Here is a 14,269-nt window from a genome sequence, read left to right as displayed (position 1 = left end):
GACGGACTGCGGAATGAGAATTTAGAAAGCCTTTCGGTCTCCTATCCGCTGTCCACGGAGCTGGAGCCCGCTAAAAGTCCGCTGGTGGGCACGCCTCAGTGGGCTTCTGTTGGCGGCTGCCCGCTATTAGCAGTTGCGTTGCAGCGCTAATGGCCCCTGTGTTGCTGTACTTGGCTAGATTTTTTGGCGCGAGCCTACCAAAGACCAAAATCTGGGGCTGCCGAGGCCCTCGGCCATCCTTTTTCAGCAGCCCATGATTCGTTAAACCTCCACCTTCTCCCAGCCTCAACTCCAGGATCTGGACTCCTTCTTTCTATTCCACTTTCCTTATTCCCTCTTTCAGTAATTTCCTTTTCTCCCCGTCTTCCTCTTCAGGCTCGCAACGTCGCCTTTTCCTCAACTATCTCGATTCTCGTCTAGGTCACGAGAGTTGTAGGAACTCGTCTCAACAACACGCGGCCAACTCAACTCACAACTCCCGACACAATGGCTGTCAAGGACGTAGAGGCGTACATCAAGAACCTGTCAACTCCGCCTGCGCCCGGAGCTCTTCATGGTGTTGCCCTGCCTGGAACTGAGCGCCCTGGTCGCACTCCCATTTACCGCCACCACAGGATTAAGGATGGCGCCCTTCTGACCACGTTCTACCCCGAGCTCCAATCAATCCACGACTTGTTCGAAGCCTCTGTCAAGAAGCGTCCCAACAAGCGGTTTCTCGGCACCCGCCATTGGAACGCGACCACGCAATCATGGCAGGATCAGTATGAGTGGGAGACGTACGCCGAGGTAGCTGAGCGCCGCAAGAACCTGGGAGCTGGTATCGTCGAAATCCACAAGGCCATCGGCCATAACGCGGATAAATACGGTGTTGGTCTCTGGTCTCAGAACCGCGCCGAATGGCAAATCACCGGTAGGTCAATACCTGCACACTGCAATGTTTGCCAGGATCGTTATGAGCTGCAGAACTAACCAATCTCTCGATATATAGATCTTGCACTTGCATCACAGTCTCTCTTCGCTGTGTCGCTTTACGAGACTCTTGGCCCAGACGCCTCCGAGTACATCATCAACCACGCCGAACTTGCCTGCGTCGCCTGCAGCTTGCCTCACATCCCTACTCTTCTGAAGTTGGCGCCTCGAATTCCCACCCTCAAGCTGATCATCTCTCTCGATGAATTGGAGCAGGGTGAACAAGAGGGTCTGACCAAAAAGTCTGTCTTGAACAACATTGCTGCTCAGCATGGTATCAAGATCTACTCCTTCAAAGAGGTAGAGGAGATTGGCCTCAAATCAGGCCGTCCCATGCGCCCGGCTGGCTGGGAAGATCTTTGCACAATCAATTACACCTCGGGAACCACTGGAGCGCCCAAGGGTGTTGTCGTCACCCATGGCAATGCTGTTTCTGCCGTCTCATCTAGCCGTCTCCAGGGTTCCGTGACACATAAGGATGTCCACATGTCCTATTTGCCTCTTGCTCATATTTACGGCAGAATGGTTGACCAGATTGCCCTTTCTGAAGGCGCTAGCATTGGCTTCTTCCGCGGCGACATCCTGGGACTTGTTGATGACATGAAGATTCTCAAACCCACAGGTTTCATCTCTGTCCCCCGGTTATTCAACCGCTTCAACTCGGCGATCCGAACCGCCACCATTGAAGCCGAAGGTGTCAAGGGCGCTCTGTCTCGAACCGTCATTGCAACCAAGAAGGCCAACATGCGCCTGCCACCAGGACAAGCTAGCAACACGCATTTCCTCTACGATCGCATCTGGACTCCCAAGGTCAGGGCTGCTGTGGGTTTGGATAGGGCCCACTCCATGATCAGCGGTAGTGCTCAGCTGGACCCCGATGTTCAAGAGTTCCTCCGTGCCGCCTTTGGTAACAACTTTTACCAGGGCTATGGCTTGACCGAGTCATATGCCGTCGGTACCGTCCAGGTGCCTGGAGATTTCAGTCTTGGCAACATTGGACCCCCAACTGGTTGCGTCGAGATCTGCTTGGAGTCTGTACCCGAATTTGAGTACACCGTCGAGGACAAGCCTGCCCCCCGCGGTGAGCTCCTTCTCCGTGGCCCGTGTATCTTCCGCGAGTACTACAAGAACGAAGAGGAGACCAAGAAGGCTATCGATGCTGACGGGTGGTTCCACACTGGTGATATTGCTGAGATTGACAAGCTGGGTCGTTTCAAGATTATTGACCGCAAGAAGAACGTCCTCAAGCTGTCTCAGGGTGAATACATCTCCCCCGAGCGTATCGAGAACGTCTACTTGGGCAACACCAACCTGGTTGCCATGGCCTACGTCCATGGTGATGCCAAGGAGTCTACTCTTGTCGGTATCTTTGGTATCGATCTGGAGAACTTCCCTCCGTTTGCTAGCAAGGTTCTTGGCCAGACTATCACCGCCGAGGACCGTGAGGCCCTCAAGACAGCTGCCAACCACCCCAAGGTTAAGCAGGAGTTCCTTAAGATCTTGAACAAGATTGCACAGAAGCAGAAGTTCAACAGCTTTGAGCGTGTACGAAATGTCTACCTCGATATCGAGCCTTTCAGCATCGAAAACGAGCTTCTCACACCAACGTAAGTTACAATCCAATGCCGCATATATATATAAATAGACTGAGTTACTAACTTGACGATAATAGCCTCAAGCTGAAGCGGCCTCAGTCTGCCAAGGCCTTCCGTACCCAGATCGACAAGATGTACGAGGAGATTGCTGCCGAGACCGGCCCTGCTCCTAAGTTGTAAAAATATAGATCGCGCGGGGTGTATATGAATAGGCATGACGATGTTGAGCGATTTTCTTGTTACGTTTTTATGTTTGGATAGCTACTGGCTGCTTCAACTCGGTTACCCACTGCAGCTGCCTACTGATACATGGTGGTTGTGGACTCTAAGAAGCTGGAGGTATGCATTGCAGCACGTACGGCGGCATACTTTTTTATTTATTTATATTTCTTGGCTATCATGTGTTTATTAAGTATCAGCGCGAGAGACTTTATGAATTCTAAAGTAATAAAAAAACACTTAATTAAAGAGTATAGCTGGAAGCTATGTTAATTTCGGAAACTCATGATGTGATATACAATGCTATGCAGACAGATTGATGTTGTGCATATGTCCAGGCCACTAGCAGTTTAGTTAGGTGCTATCTTCGAGCTAGTTTATAATATATTATTTTATTATCATTTTCAGACGGTAAATTATGGTAAACGCTAGTGTATGCTTGAAGAGAATACCACTTTTGGCGGCTTATCTAGAAGCTATTTGTGTAGCATTCTAGTAGCGTCTGCATCTTTGAATTGTCCCAGTATTACTTGCGAAATATTATAAACTCTTTTTGTTTATAAAAATTATTTTTATAATATGAACGAAAGATGAAAATCGATTATAATAGCAATTATATATAAAAAAAAAGGTATCCCTAGATTTGTAACTAATATTCTACAACTATTATTGGTATTTTTAGGTGTTCCTTAATAAGCTGTCGCGCGACTCATTTTGCGCGACTCATTTTGTGGACCATGCCAGATCTACGTCACGCCCGCTGGATCTTGCATGTCGGAGAATAGCCTATCTAGCTTGTCGCGATCGTGGCAGATACCCCTGTTTGATATGGCAAGGTCAAGCTTGTTTAATGAGCATAAATCTGCTTTAGAAAATGCTAAAAAATGGTTATGTATTCATATGTGTAGAATAGCTGGTTTTAACTAGCGACTGGACGCATTGGCATAAGCTGAGAGATCCTGCGAGAATCCTTCGAGAGAGCTGACATGTAGCGACGGAGCTTTTAGAAAGGTTTAAACTATATCATTTGACTTCAAATGCAATTAAATCCGATTATACTTTAATTTTAAGTAAAAGAGCAAAGACAGTCGGATTAAATTGTAAGCTGTCGCGCTTCGTGATATAAGTAATTTAAATTAAAAAATACTAATATAGAAGATTTATTAAATACTTAAATACTTTAAAATACAGTAAGATTTTAATACCTTTTTTTTTTAAATTAAAATCAGAGATAGTATTTAAAATCTAATAAGCCTTATAATATCAGCCGAGGGATATATAATATTATTTTTATTACGTAAATTATCTCACGTGATATCCCATCTTTTAGTTTCCCTTTAGCCGTGTTCAAGGCCCCCCTTCCTACGTATCCGTTGTTTTAAGAAGAAACCTGAGAGCTTTAAACGTGTGGGCACGCGATGGGGTAAGTCTTATATCTCTTTCCACCGCGCCCATATAACTAGAGATCTGTTTCGACGCCTGCTTGAGATGCTCGCCCGAGACTTCTGGCGAGCCGGCCGTCTCCATGAGCCTCGTGCTTACCTCTGGCGCCTCCAGGCCCCCGGTCGTTGAGGTCGTCGACTTGACTGAAACGCCGCCGCCATCGCCGCCGTCTTTAGATCATATCGCAAACGGAAGTCGAAATGGCATCGGCCGACCTCTGTCCGAAGCACAGCGCCAGCAACATGATCGAATTTCTGCCCAGGATGAAGGACCACCGTTCAAAAAGAGACGCGTGGATCTTTCCTGGGCTGAGAAGCAAACAATTGCCTGCCAACAAGTGTCGCCCTATGTCAGCCGAGGTTTAGCGGACCTATCCTCCTCCGAGTATATAATTGACGAGATCGCGATAAGAGTATGGGAAACTGGAAATGTTTAAGCAATCTTGGGAGTATTGGCTAACCGTGGTAATAGGCCGTTTCCATATTTGCCAAGGATCAAGTGTTTATATCCCGATTGGACGACAACGATTATACACTGCCTGCCAACGATGAGTGGACTGCTATAAAGGCTAAGATGATTGTTACGGAGCTATCTCGGAGACCTGTAGGTGGAATTAAAGAAAAAGAAGGTCTATATATGTTCACTCGGGCTGACACTGCTCGCCAGGAATATCAAGTTGTAAAAGAGCCATCAGCCGCCGAATATCAGTTTCTCTCAGTGGAGGATCCACCGCCAACGCAGGGCGAGGATGCGTTGGAGGTGCATATGACAGATGTCAAACAACTGGAAACCCCCAAAACCGACATACTCGAAAGTTTTACACCTGCAACACATTGGAGCCGCTGGAAGCCGCTTCCTAAATGCGGTCCATCATCAAACGCCTGGTTTGCTCTTGAACAACGACCTTACCTTACGGCATCGGATCGCGACCTAATTGCAAAGGGCGCCGGCAGCCTTTATCGTGACCTACGACGAGAGATGAATGGCCCAATGGTCTACCATGTGGATTTCAGCTCTGATGAGATTCAGCAAATCACGGCGTGCATTTCAAGTTATCTTCCTCCGGATACCCCTGCTACTCCTGAAAACTTGGTGCAGCTATGCCTTCAGTTTAACGTTCCTTCAATGGTTGGCACTACGTTGCCTTATAGAACGGCTGAGGATATACGGAATTATTGCTCAGATATACTGGCGGGCAAGGCAGCAACACCTGATCGAGCCCAAATTCTGACACTGGATCCAAACGCGCAGGACTCCCGACATCAACGAGAGAGTAGGCGTGCCAGTCGATTAGCAACTTTGCTTTTAGCCCGTGAAATGGAAGGAAACCGAGGGTTTGGGTCGATGCGCCAATATGAGAATTTTCAAAACGAGTTTAGAAAGGTCCACGAGGATAGCCTAACTTTGGTTGCAGAGTACACAAACTGTGCTGGAGATATTGCGACGACAACTTGGATTCCAGATGGCAATGTTTTATGCGGTACGACGGTGCACTCTGACAGCCATAATCAACAATATAACAAGCCTGGAAACCTACTCCTTTGTTCGACCAAACTGGGCCAGCTGAGAGCGTTTCCCGATCATCGAATTCCACGACCGCTAGTTGACAAGGGAGAAAACTCTACTGTGGCCATGCGACAAAGCCAAGATCCCTGGCTCTATTCATCAGTTGTGTGCTCTGATTATGACAGCGTTCTTGGCTTGGCATACACCTCTAGTTTCGACAAAACAGTCAAAGTTTGGAAAGTTGATAAGAGCGGCAACAACATGACGGCGTTGGCCACGTGGTACTTTGAGGGCAACGTCAACTTTGTTGCCGCGGCCAAGGACGGCTCTGGACGGGTTGCTACCGCGGCCGACACCCCAACGGAGGCTATTCGAGTATATACTGTCAATGTGAACGACATTGCAAATAGCTCCTACGTCTCTTTTTCTTGCACGCGTACTGATGCCGACGACTCCGACAAGTGGGCGTATTATCCTGCAACTATGCAATGGGGCCGCTGCTCGAGGAGTAAGCATCTGCTGGCAGTAGGATACTCTCCACGGAGCTATTCTGGGGAAGACCTTGATATCCCAGAAGATAAGCGGAACTCGGGGGAGATTACTCTCTGGGACGCAGCTCTGAGCCAGCGGGTTCCTGTCTTGACAGCGACAACGGCCAACTTCTTTGAGGTGGTTTGGCATCCTACATTGCCGAGATTCATCGCAGCAACTTCGCCCTCACAGTTGAAAGTGGTGCCTGGAGTGCGGACACAAATTCATTTGTTTAGAAAACAGGATGCCGCCTATGCTGAATATCACAACCTTGACTGCTTTGCGGCAGATATTAACGAATTGACATTTATGCCAAACTCCTCGAGGCATGCATATGTTACTGCAGCGTGCACAGATGGCAAGGTGTACGTGTGGGACACCGCTCAAGGGGACAAACCTGTGCACATATTACAGCACGGCCGTCCCCTGGATGAGTACTACGAGGACCGAGAGAAGGAAGATACCGGAGTTAAATTTACAGCTTGGGGAAATAATTTGGATCGATTTTACACAGGCGCCAGCGATGGGACTGTCAAGGTGTGGAATGTGCGTAACAAACGCAAGCCATACTTGCGAACCCTTTTGGAAGCTCCTGGTCCTATTTCTTGTGGCGCCTTTTCTTCCGATCTACGGAAATTAGTCGTTGGAGATGCCACGGGCCGGGTGTTTTTGTTTTCTATAGACAAGGAAGACGAGCCAGAGGCACATTTCATTACGATCCCGGGTGTAGATCGCCAGCTTCGACGCCCTACACCATTTATACCACACCCTGAACCTGAGCCTCCGGCCCGGGGCCCAGGAGGGCCGGAAGACGTTTATGACGATGACGAAGACACACATATTGCTGATTTGGTGAAGCGTACCTACCTAGACACAAAACAGATTGTGATCAACCCTAATCCTACCATTGGCGCCGTACAAGGGCCAGACTATGCCTCAACAGGGCTCTTCCGCCGAGAGGCACACTTGAATGAAGATCCAGCTGGTCATTTACTGAGTTATTTTGAAAGAAATCAAAGACAGAGCATCGAAGCAAGCCGCGGCGGGTTTGCTCGCTCGGTACGCAGGCTTCGAAGCCCGGGGGAAGCAGATCCCCTGATGCAAATTTTACACTGTACAAATAAGACGCGGGATCTGGATATAGAAGCCATTTCGGTGGATGACCTCGCGGATTTACTTGCATGCAAAGCGGAGTTAATAATGAGCGAGGTGGACTGCGGGTTTGTATATGAGGAATTGCTGGAAGAAGACGATGGAGAGGCGGATGGGATGAATGATGAATACAATGCAATGCAATAGGCTGCAGGCGATAGATTTGGGGATACCATGATGCTGTAGCATATACAGATGGCGCATATGTAAATTTCAAGACTAGTTTATACGATGCCCGTTAGATGGGTTATTTAGAAAATATCGTACACGCAAGAAGTCTGTCCATCTGTTGCCTTGATTGTTGGTGAGAGCGAGAAATTGTCCTGTCCTCATTGAAGGTGCTTATGGTCATGGAGATGTTGCAAGATTACAGAAACGACATACGTGTCACAAAGCTGGTCTCTATAATTTAAAAACAGCGCAACCTGTATAATTACACGATGCAAAAAGAGAAAAAGAAGAACAAAAATGCAAAAGAAAAAAGTATTGCGTCATCCGGAACTCGAATCCGGGCCTCAACTTTTCAGCATGGAAGAGTTGAATCCTAACCCCTAGACCAATGACGCTTTTTACTTGTTTGGAAGCAAGCAGTAGACAGCTTATGAAGCTACCAAGACCCATCGTGAGAATGCTAGCTAGCTAGCTTGCTTAGCTTGTGATGAAAGCTACATACCAACCACAGAATAAGAAAGCTTAAAAGTAGGGAAGATAACTAGTAATGATAGTTTAAGAGCTGGCTCGTACTTTTACCCGGAGAGGGGAAAAAAAAAAAAGCAACGTAATATGCATGCATAGGTAATTTTTTCAAAAGAAAAACAAAAAAATGAAACGACACCTGCAGGATTCGAACCTGCGCGTGCGAACACAATGCCTATGATACCTGTTGATAGCAGGGCATCGCCTTAACCACTCGGCCAAAGTGTCTAACTGTTCATGGAATAGCCATGCCTTAGATGAGCATATCAACTTCACGGCTTTGAAGTCAGTTTCACAAAAACATTGAATGGCAATGATGGCAACATCAGATGCCTGCTGTATGATATGTCTTCTTCACAATTTACGGTATAGTTGTTTATAAATCAAATATGAATTGGAAATAAATAAATATCATTGCTGCCCTTTCTCCCTTGGAGCTTTGTCGTAGCAAAAGTTATCTCCACTGCATGACCCTTTTTTGAGTTCCAATAATCCAAGAATTCAGTTCTACCAATCTATCATCCCGTTCAACCAGTTTCAAAGATCGCACCGACAAGCAAAGACGTAAGTAAGCAATGAGGAATATGATGATAAAAAACAAAGGGGGGAGAAAAGGAAAAATGAGCATAGTGCGTGCCAGTAACAAAAAGAAAAATGTTCCTTCGTCGTATGTAGGTGAAGGAAAGAGGAGGGCCTTGATCTGAATTCTTTGTTTACGCATATCCAAGGTCTTCGCCGCTTCCTCGACGCTCGCCAAACAGATACGCTGCCTCAAGACAGAATCGTCCATGGCCCCTTTCCATTCGTCGCTCGCTACCGTAGCAAATCAAAACTGCGTCGACGATTCCGCTGAGAATGCCTTCCATTGCGCCCATAACCGAATACCCAATGAAACTAGCCATCATGCCGACCACGTATGCATATGCTGATCCTCGCACACCCACGCCATCTGGAAGCTGGATACTCAGCTGCTTGGCAGTAATGACCCAGCCCGCGAAACCAAGGCCTGTGGCCATAATCAGTCGTGTTGCGACCAAGAGCAACTTGGACAGTCGGTAAGGCAATAAGCCGTTGCCTTGGCCACGTAGGCGCAGAGCCCTGGGTGTTAATGTAGTAGTAGGGATTGCAGCCGATACAAATTCCATCTGATCAAGACCTCGAGCAGACGTAGCTAAGCCTTGAGAGTGTATAGCCGCAAAAGTAATTGTGAGAGGATTTGTGAGAGCCACCATAGGCGTTGGAATCCAGAATGAGGCAACGTTTGTAATTATTGCGCCTATCCGCCTTGGTAGGAAAATTAATGGTGCCCGGATGAGGAGAGATAGTAGCGTTGATTCGCAAATGCTACCAAAGATTGTCGTCGTACCGTGACTCAGGGCTGCCAAGACAATCTCTTTTGAAGGAGTAGAAGGTCCTGCGTTGCGGTGGAAATACCACTGAGAAACAGTTGCTGCAGTCGTTGCTCGATGTATCGCATTGATGACGGAGAGCGTCCACATATACATGAAGACAAAGCCTGCACCGAGCCACCAGCTGGAGAAGCGGATCACAAACTTAACCAGATCTTTGGAGAAATAACCACCCATGAATACACGGGTAAACATAGCTAGCCATACCCAAGTCCACACAACAATCAATGCCAGGGCGCCAAATCCCACCAGCAAGAGGCCTGGGTTTTGAGCCAGAATCTTGGAGGAAAATTGAAGAATTTCAATGGCTTGCTGAATCGCTCTCCGACCCTTAACGACGAGCCATAGCCACAATATGCACGAAGCTGCAGGAACGGCAGCTGTCCATCTCATGACGCTATCCTGAAAGCTGGACCCGTGCGTCCGTCCCTTGAATGACGATGCAAACGAGAAGATGGCAAAGGAAAACATGATGGCCGGCACAGCGATTAAGATGACAGAAACCAGCGGTCGAACGAAAGATCGCAGCGCTGCCAGCCATACGAATGACACCATTACTGCCACCACTGTATCGACCGCGAGCATGTTGAACGATTTTTGTAATGTCGTATAAATAGTATCTCCAACAGGACTACTCCTGGGAGAAGTATTCAGCCATACCAAAACAAAAGTTGACATCATGCCAGCGAGACAGATTAAGAATATCCACGCGAAGAAGGGATCATGTCGAAATATTTCTCCTTCGATGAACATGTTTCCCGCCAAAGCTGGGTCAACTTCTGGTGGCTCCACGTGTCGCGTGCTGGCCATGTCGGCATCACTTCTTTCGGACCTTGCTATCAGGGGCGTTCGTCCGGACTGGTCTTTGAACCGCTGGAAAGCCGGGGGACTGCCATCGACCGTCTCTCCTAACAGCGAGTCCGGCGGATCCTCGTCGGGATCCTCTTGTGATCCAAGACCAACATCGACCATGTTCCCCCTATGATCACCGCCGTGATCGCTTCCACCATATCTCAGATCCTCGTTATCGTGATCAACTTCTTCTGCCTCCTCTTCCTCTAATGGTGTATCCTTTGCAACAGAAGCTTGGTGTGAACTCCTAGTCCCATTCCAACTGCTCTTGATGCCTCGGCCGAAGCCTTGGGCTCGATACGGGTGGTCGAAATGACTTGAGCTATCTTCAAGCGAGCCTCGACTGTTGGCATCTGATTCAACGCTATCAGCCAGTTTGCTGGCAGCAGCCACCCGCCGCGACCTCTGCAGCGCAAACAGGTCGGCAGCTTCCCTATCGCGCTCCTCTTCCTCGTCGTCGTCCTCCCGAAACTCGTCCAGCGTGCTGTGAAACAGAGGTGCATCCTGCGCAGCTGTTATCCGTGAACCAAATGCGAGCTGGCCGAAACGTGAACCACCGCCGCCGCCGCCGCCGCCGCCAGCTCCTCCTCCACCCCCGTTCTGATATGGGTTGCCCCTGGAGAGAAAGGACCGCTGGCCCCCATTTCCGCGACCGGCGTCTCGGTAGGGTCGAGATGGACGTGATGACCAGTCGTTTTGCCGGGATGTATTATCGTTATCTGGCTGGCCAAAGTTCGATAGCCTCGACTGCGACTGCGCGAGAAATCTGGAGGCGTCTAGGACATGAAGTTAGCAGCCAGTTGGGAAAACGCAGCCTCGCAGGATGCAGTGTCGTCACTCACACTCGGAAAACATGATGCCCCTTCACCTACCGCCGCCCCCACGATAAGAGGCTGGCTCGGCTGTCACCTCGATGGTTGCTTAGCTGCGGAAATGTCGAGCGGCAGTTTATTCTTATTTTCTCGTTGCAACGGCGATGTGATGGAATCGGCTCGCAGGCTGGTGGCGATGACGAAAACGCTTGGACAGGCAGCAAAGACTAAGACGGACGCTCTCCCTTGCATTTAACGGGGAGAGTAGCAGCCCAAAGGAATACGAAAGGCCAAAAATATTACACCGTAAAGGGATATGAGTAAGATGTATATGCGGCGGTTGTTCAGTCGCCAAGCTGGAGAAACACCAAGAAAAAAAAATGTGCCTCGTTTGTAAAACAAGAAGAGAGAAACAATGAGAGGGTCAGGCGACACAAGGCGGATGAGTCGGTTTGGTGACCTCGATAGCCCAAAACTTAGTGAATGGCTAGGGGACGATTGGAGCGTGCCGTCGCCGGCGCAGAGCCTAAAGTTTGCTGGCGGTCAGCACCTCAGCGAGAGCCACAGGTGACTGGGCGGCGGCCCCGTAAGTTTTAGGACCTGCGAGGGAGGTACTTCGTAATACAGCCACGCTGGGAAGCGCAGCGATAGGGAGAGCGGCTCTTGCAGGATCCGCATCCGGGGGTGCTGCCTGCTGGGATGGCACAGGCAAGTCCCGGACAGCAGGACCCTCGTGGTACCTGGACTTGTGCTGAGTGAGCACAAGGGCAGCGAGCCCGTCATTTGATCCTGGCAAGATACCAGTATTACATAATCTCAAGGGCTGTACGGAGTATGAGACACAAGGGTTGGCAATATTACTAGCAACAGCTGAGAAGAGAAGAAAAGGCAAATGGAAGGGATACCCAAGCCCTAACAAAGCTTGAGCAGTTAAGGCTGCGGCTTATACCAGCAGTGGCGCCATCATGGCCGCGAGAGTTTTCTAAAGCTGCCTAAAGGTCAAGAGGCAGCACAGCTCCAAGACCCAAAAAAATCCACCTTGGCTGCATACCTAAGTAGATAGCTTCATGCATCTGCTGCTTTATACAGCTGTGCATGTACAACGACAGCCACCACTAGCAAAATGCGCAGATGGCTGCCTATCTTACTATGGAGTACCAGATGCTCTTCCACGCTTCCACGAGGGAGCTGCCGGGCCGTGCTACTGTAGGTACGGCCCTAAGCAAAGCTGGGCGCGGGATACTTACCGCTAGGCCGGTCACCGTCTCGTCATGATGCCGTTATCGCGCTCTTGCGTCACCGATAACAGCTGCATCCACCACGCTGCCAATTTAGGCACATCAGATGCAGATGCCAGACGTCAAAGAAGCTCCCGGCTATTTATGCACGTTTCTGCAGCAGCCATCAAGGCGATCATCAGTGAGGCATCCGATCTGCTAGCACAAGCCAAGCATTCTGTCATAATTCCCCCCTCTAAAAAAAGTAAAAAGAGAAAAAAGAAACGATCCCGGCCCCCAACATCGTCTCCTCTTCTCCAGCTTTTCCCTCACGCACGGGTCACACCAAAAACAGGCCTGTCAGCTCCTCTCTTGTCGCTGGCCCGTGACAAGCCATCGTCACCTGCCCATTTTCACAAACCAGGACCCTTTGAACTTGTATTTCCATTCCTTTCATTCCTGTGTAATTCTTCCAACCGCTGTATCCTGTGATTTCTTCTCATTCTTCTCCTACAAATTCCCACCCTTTTTTTTCCTTCATCGATTGCGTCAACGGCTTTAAAATCGTTCCTTGTCCTGGCCCTTCTTTTTGTTCCCACGCCGCACTCCACGCACGTGCCGTTCGCCGTAGCGATAGCCTCGAACCCACCTCAACATTTACATTCAACGAACCACCACCCCGGCAATTATAGCTCTGGAACTTGCGCTGTTTAAAAGTCTCAAGCGGTTCGATTCTTCTTATAATCCACCTCTTCAGCTCCTCTTTCTTCGTCCTCTCTCTCTCGCTATTTCTCTCCCAACAAGTCTTGCGCCAACTGCGCAGCACCTTATCAATTCCTCCACATGTCCTCCTCAGCGCCCTGGGACTACATCGCCAAGCTGGTCTGCATAGGCGACTCAGGATGCGGCAAATCTAGTCTCACCATCCGCCTCTGCGAAGGCCGCTTCTCCGCGCACCACGATGTCACAATCGGCGTTGAATTCGGCTCGCGCATCGTGCCCGTCGGCCCGCCTCACACTCCCGCCGCCATCGCATTCCCTACCTCTTCATCAGACCCAGATGCGCCATCTTCGCCCGGGGGGCTTCCGGAACCGCCGCGCGACACCAGCAAGACCCCTCAGAAGCATATGAAGCTAAGCTTGTGGGATACGGCCGGCCAGGAGACATACAAGTCCGTCACGAGGTCATATTTCCGTGGTGCAAGTGGTGCGCTGCTCGTCTTTGATCTGTCGCGCAAGGCCACCTTTCAGCACGCTACAGACTGGCTGAACGACCTTCGCCAGATTGCCGAGCCGGATATCGTTATTGTCCTTGTCGGCAACAAGGCCGATCTGACGCAGCAAGAGGACAATAAACGAGAAGTCACCCGGGAAGAGGCGGAAGAGTGGGCAAAGCGGAATGGTATCCTCGAGTATGTCGAGACCAGTGCCAAGAGCGGCGAGAACGTGGAAAAGGCCTTTATGAGAGTCTCCGAGAGGATATACCAGAACATCCAAGCCGGCAAGTATAATCTAAACGACCGGAGATCCGGCGTCAAGGGTCCCAGTGCTGGCGGAAGCCGGCAAGTGAGATTAACAGCCGACTCCAGCAAATCGGGCGGTGGATGCTGTTAATTTTTGAAGCATATTTAAATTTCCTTCTGTATAATGCGAATCGTAAGCGAACAGCCGTGTTGAACAAACATGGGAAGAAAGAAAGGAAGAGGGAACACTAGCAAGCAAGATATGATACCCGATGGGCTTCATCGTTACATGATACTCTGGTCGTAAAGGACCTTTTGAAAAGACATAGCAAAGCAACTGGAAACATGGCACTGTATAATAATAGTAGATGCTCAAAGCAATTGGCATTCAATTCTGTAATCACA

At 49.3% G+C, this 14,269-nt stretch overlaps 5 protein-coding genes and 1 non-coding gene across 6 annotated transcripts; 3 read left to right on the top strand and 3 right to left on the bottom strand.

Annotated features, from left to right (window-relative positions):
* Nucleotides 1–222: 222 nt before the first annotated feature.
* Nucleotides 223–3,129, top strand: GGI43DRAFT_376426 (medium-chain fatty acid-CoA ligase FAA2). Its single transcript, XM_083202619.1, has 3 exons — nucleotides 223–910; nucleotides 989–2,576; nucleotides 2,642–3,129. Exons 1-3 carry the CDS (start codon nucleotides 487–489, stop codon nucleotides 2,742–2,744), a joined length of 2,115 nt encoding a protein of 704 aa, XP_083061058.1. The 5' UTR covers nucleotides 223–486; the 3' UTR covers nucleotides 2,745–3,129.
* Nucleotides 3,130–4,159: 1,030 nt separating this feature from the next.
* GGI43DRAFT_404744 (WD40 repeat domain-containing protein) lies at nucleotides 4,160–7,691 on the top strand. Its single transcript, XM_083205956.1, has 3 exons — nucleotides 4,160–4,638; nucleotides 4,698–4,829; nucleotides 4,893–7,691. Exons 1-3 carry the CDS (start codon nucleotides 4,309–4,311, stop codon nucleotides 7,560–7,562), a joined length of 3,132 nt encoding a protein of 1,043 aa, XP_083061057.1. The 5' UTR covers nucleotides 4,160–4,308; the 3' UTR covers nucleotides 7,563–7,691.
* On the bottom strand, nucleotides 7,622–8,153 carry GGI43DRAFT_404742 (uncharacterized protein). The gene has a single exon (XM_083205955.1). The coding sequence runs from the start codon at nucleotides 8,034–8,036 to the stop codon at nucleotides 7,818–7,820; it is 219 nt and encodes a 72-aa protein (XP_083061056.1). The 5' UTR covers nucleotides 8,037–8,153; the 3' UTR covers nucleotides 7,622–7,817.
* A 91-nt stretch (nucleotides 8,154–8,244) lies between these two features.
* On the bottom strand, nucleotides 8,245–8,339 carry GGI43DRAFT_t102. Its single transcript has one exon. It is a non-coding gene; the product is annotated as a tRNA-Ser (tRNA).
* A 144-nt stretch (nucleotides 8,340–8,483) lies between these two features.
* On the bottom strand, nucleotides 8,484–11,477 carry GGI43DRAFT_376131 (uncharacterized protein). The gene is made up of 2 exons (XM_083202618.1): nucleotides 11,215–11,477; nucleotides 8,484–11,148 (listed from the first exon to the last, which is right to left on the bottom strand). Exons 1-2 carry the CDS (start codon nucleotides 11,225–11,227, stop codon nucleotides 8,825–8,827), a joined length of 2,337 nt encoding a protein of 778 aa, XP_083061055.1. The 5' UTR covers nucleotides 11,228–11,477; the 3' UTR covers nucleotides 8,484–8,824.
* Nucleotides 11,478–13,068: 1,591 nt separating this feature from the next.
* On the top strand, nucleotides 13,069–14,123 carry GGI43DRAFT_376128 (P-loop containing nucleoside triphosphate hydrolase protein). The gene has a single exon (XM_083202617.1). It carries the CDS (start codon nucleotides 13,245–13,247, stop codon nucleotides 14,013–14,015), a length of 771 nt encoding a protein of 256 aa, XP_083061054.1. The 5' UTR covers nucleotides 13,069–13,244; the 3' UTR covers nucleotides 14,016–14,123.
* Nucleotides 14,124–14,269: the final 146 nt, after the last annotated feature.

This window comes from Trichoderma evansii, assembly GCF_050947405.1.
Source record: "Trichoderma evansii strain SZMC 28006 chromosome Unknown GGI43scaffold_9, whole genome shotgun sequence".
Taxonomy (NCBI): domain Eukaryota; kingdom Fungi; phylum Ascomycota; class Sordariomycetes; order Hypocreales; family Hypocreaceae; genus Trichoderma; species Trichoderma evansii.
The sequence above is the reverse complement of the archived record's forward strand: the minus strand, read 5'-3'. Positions and strand labels throughout refer to the sequence as shown.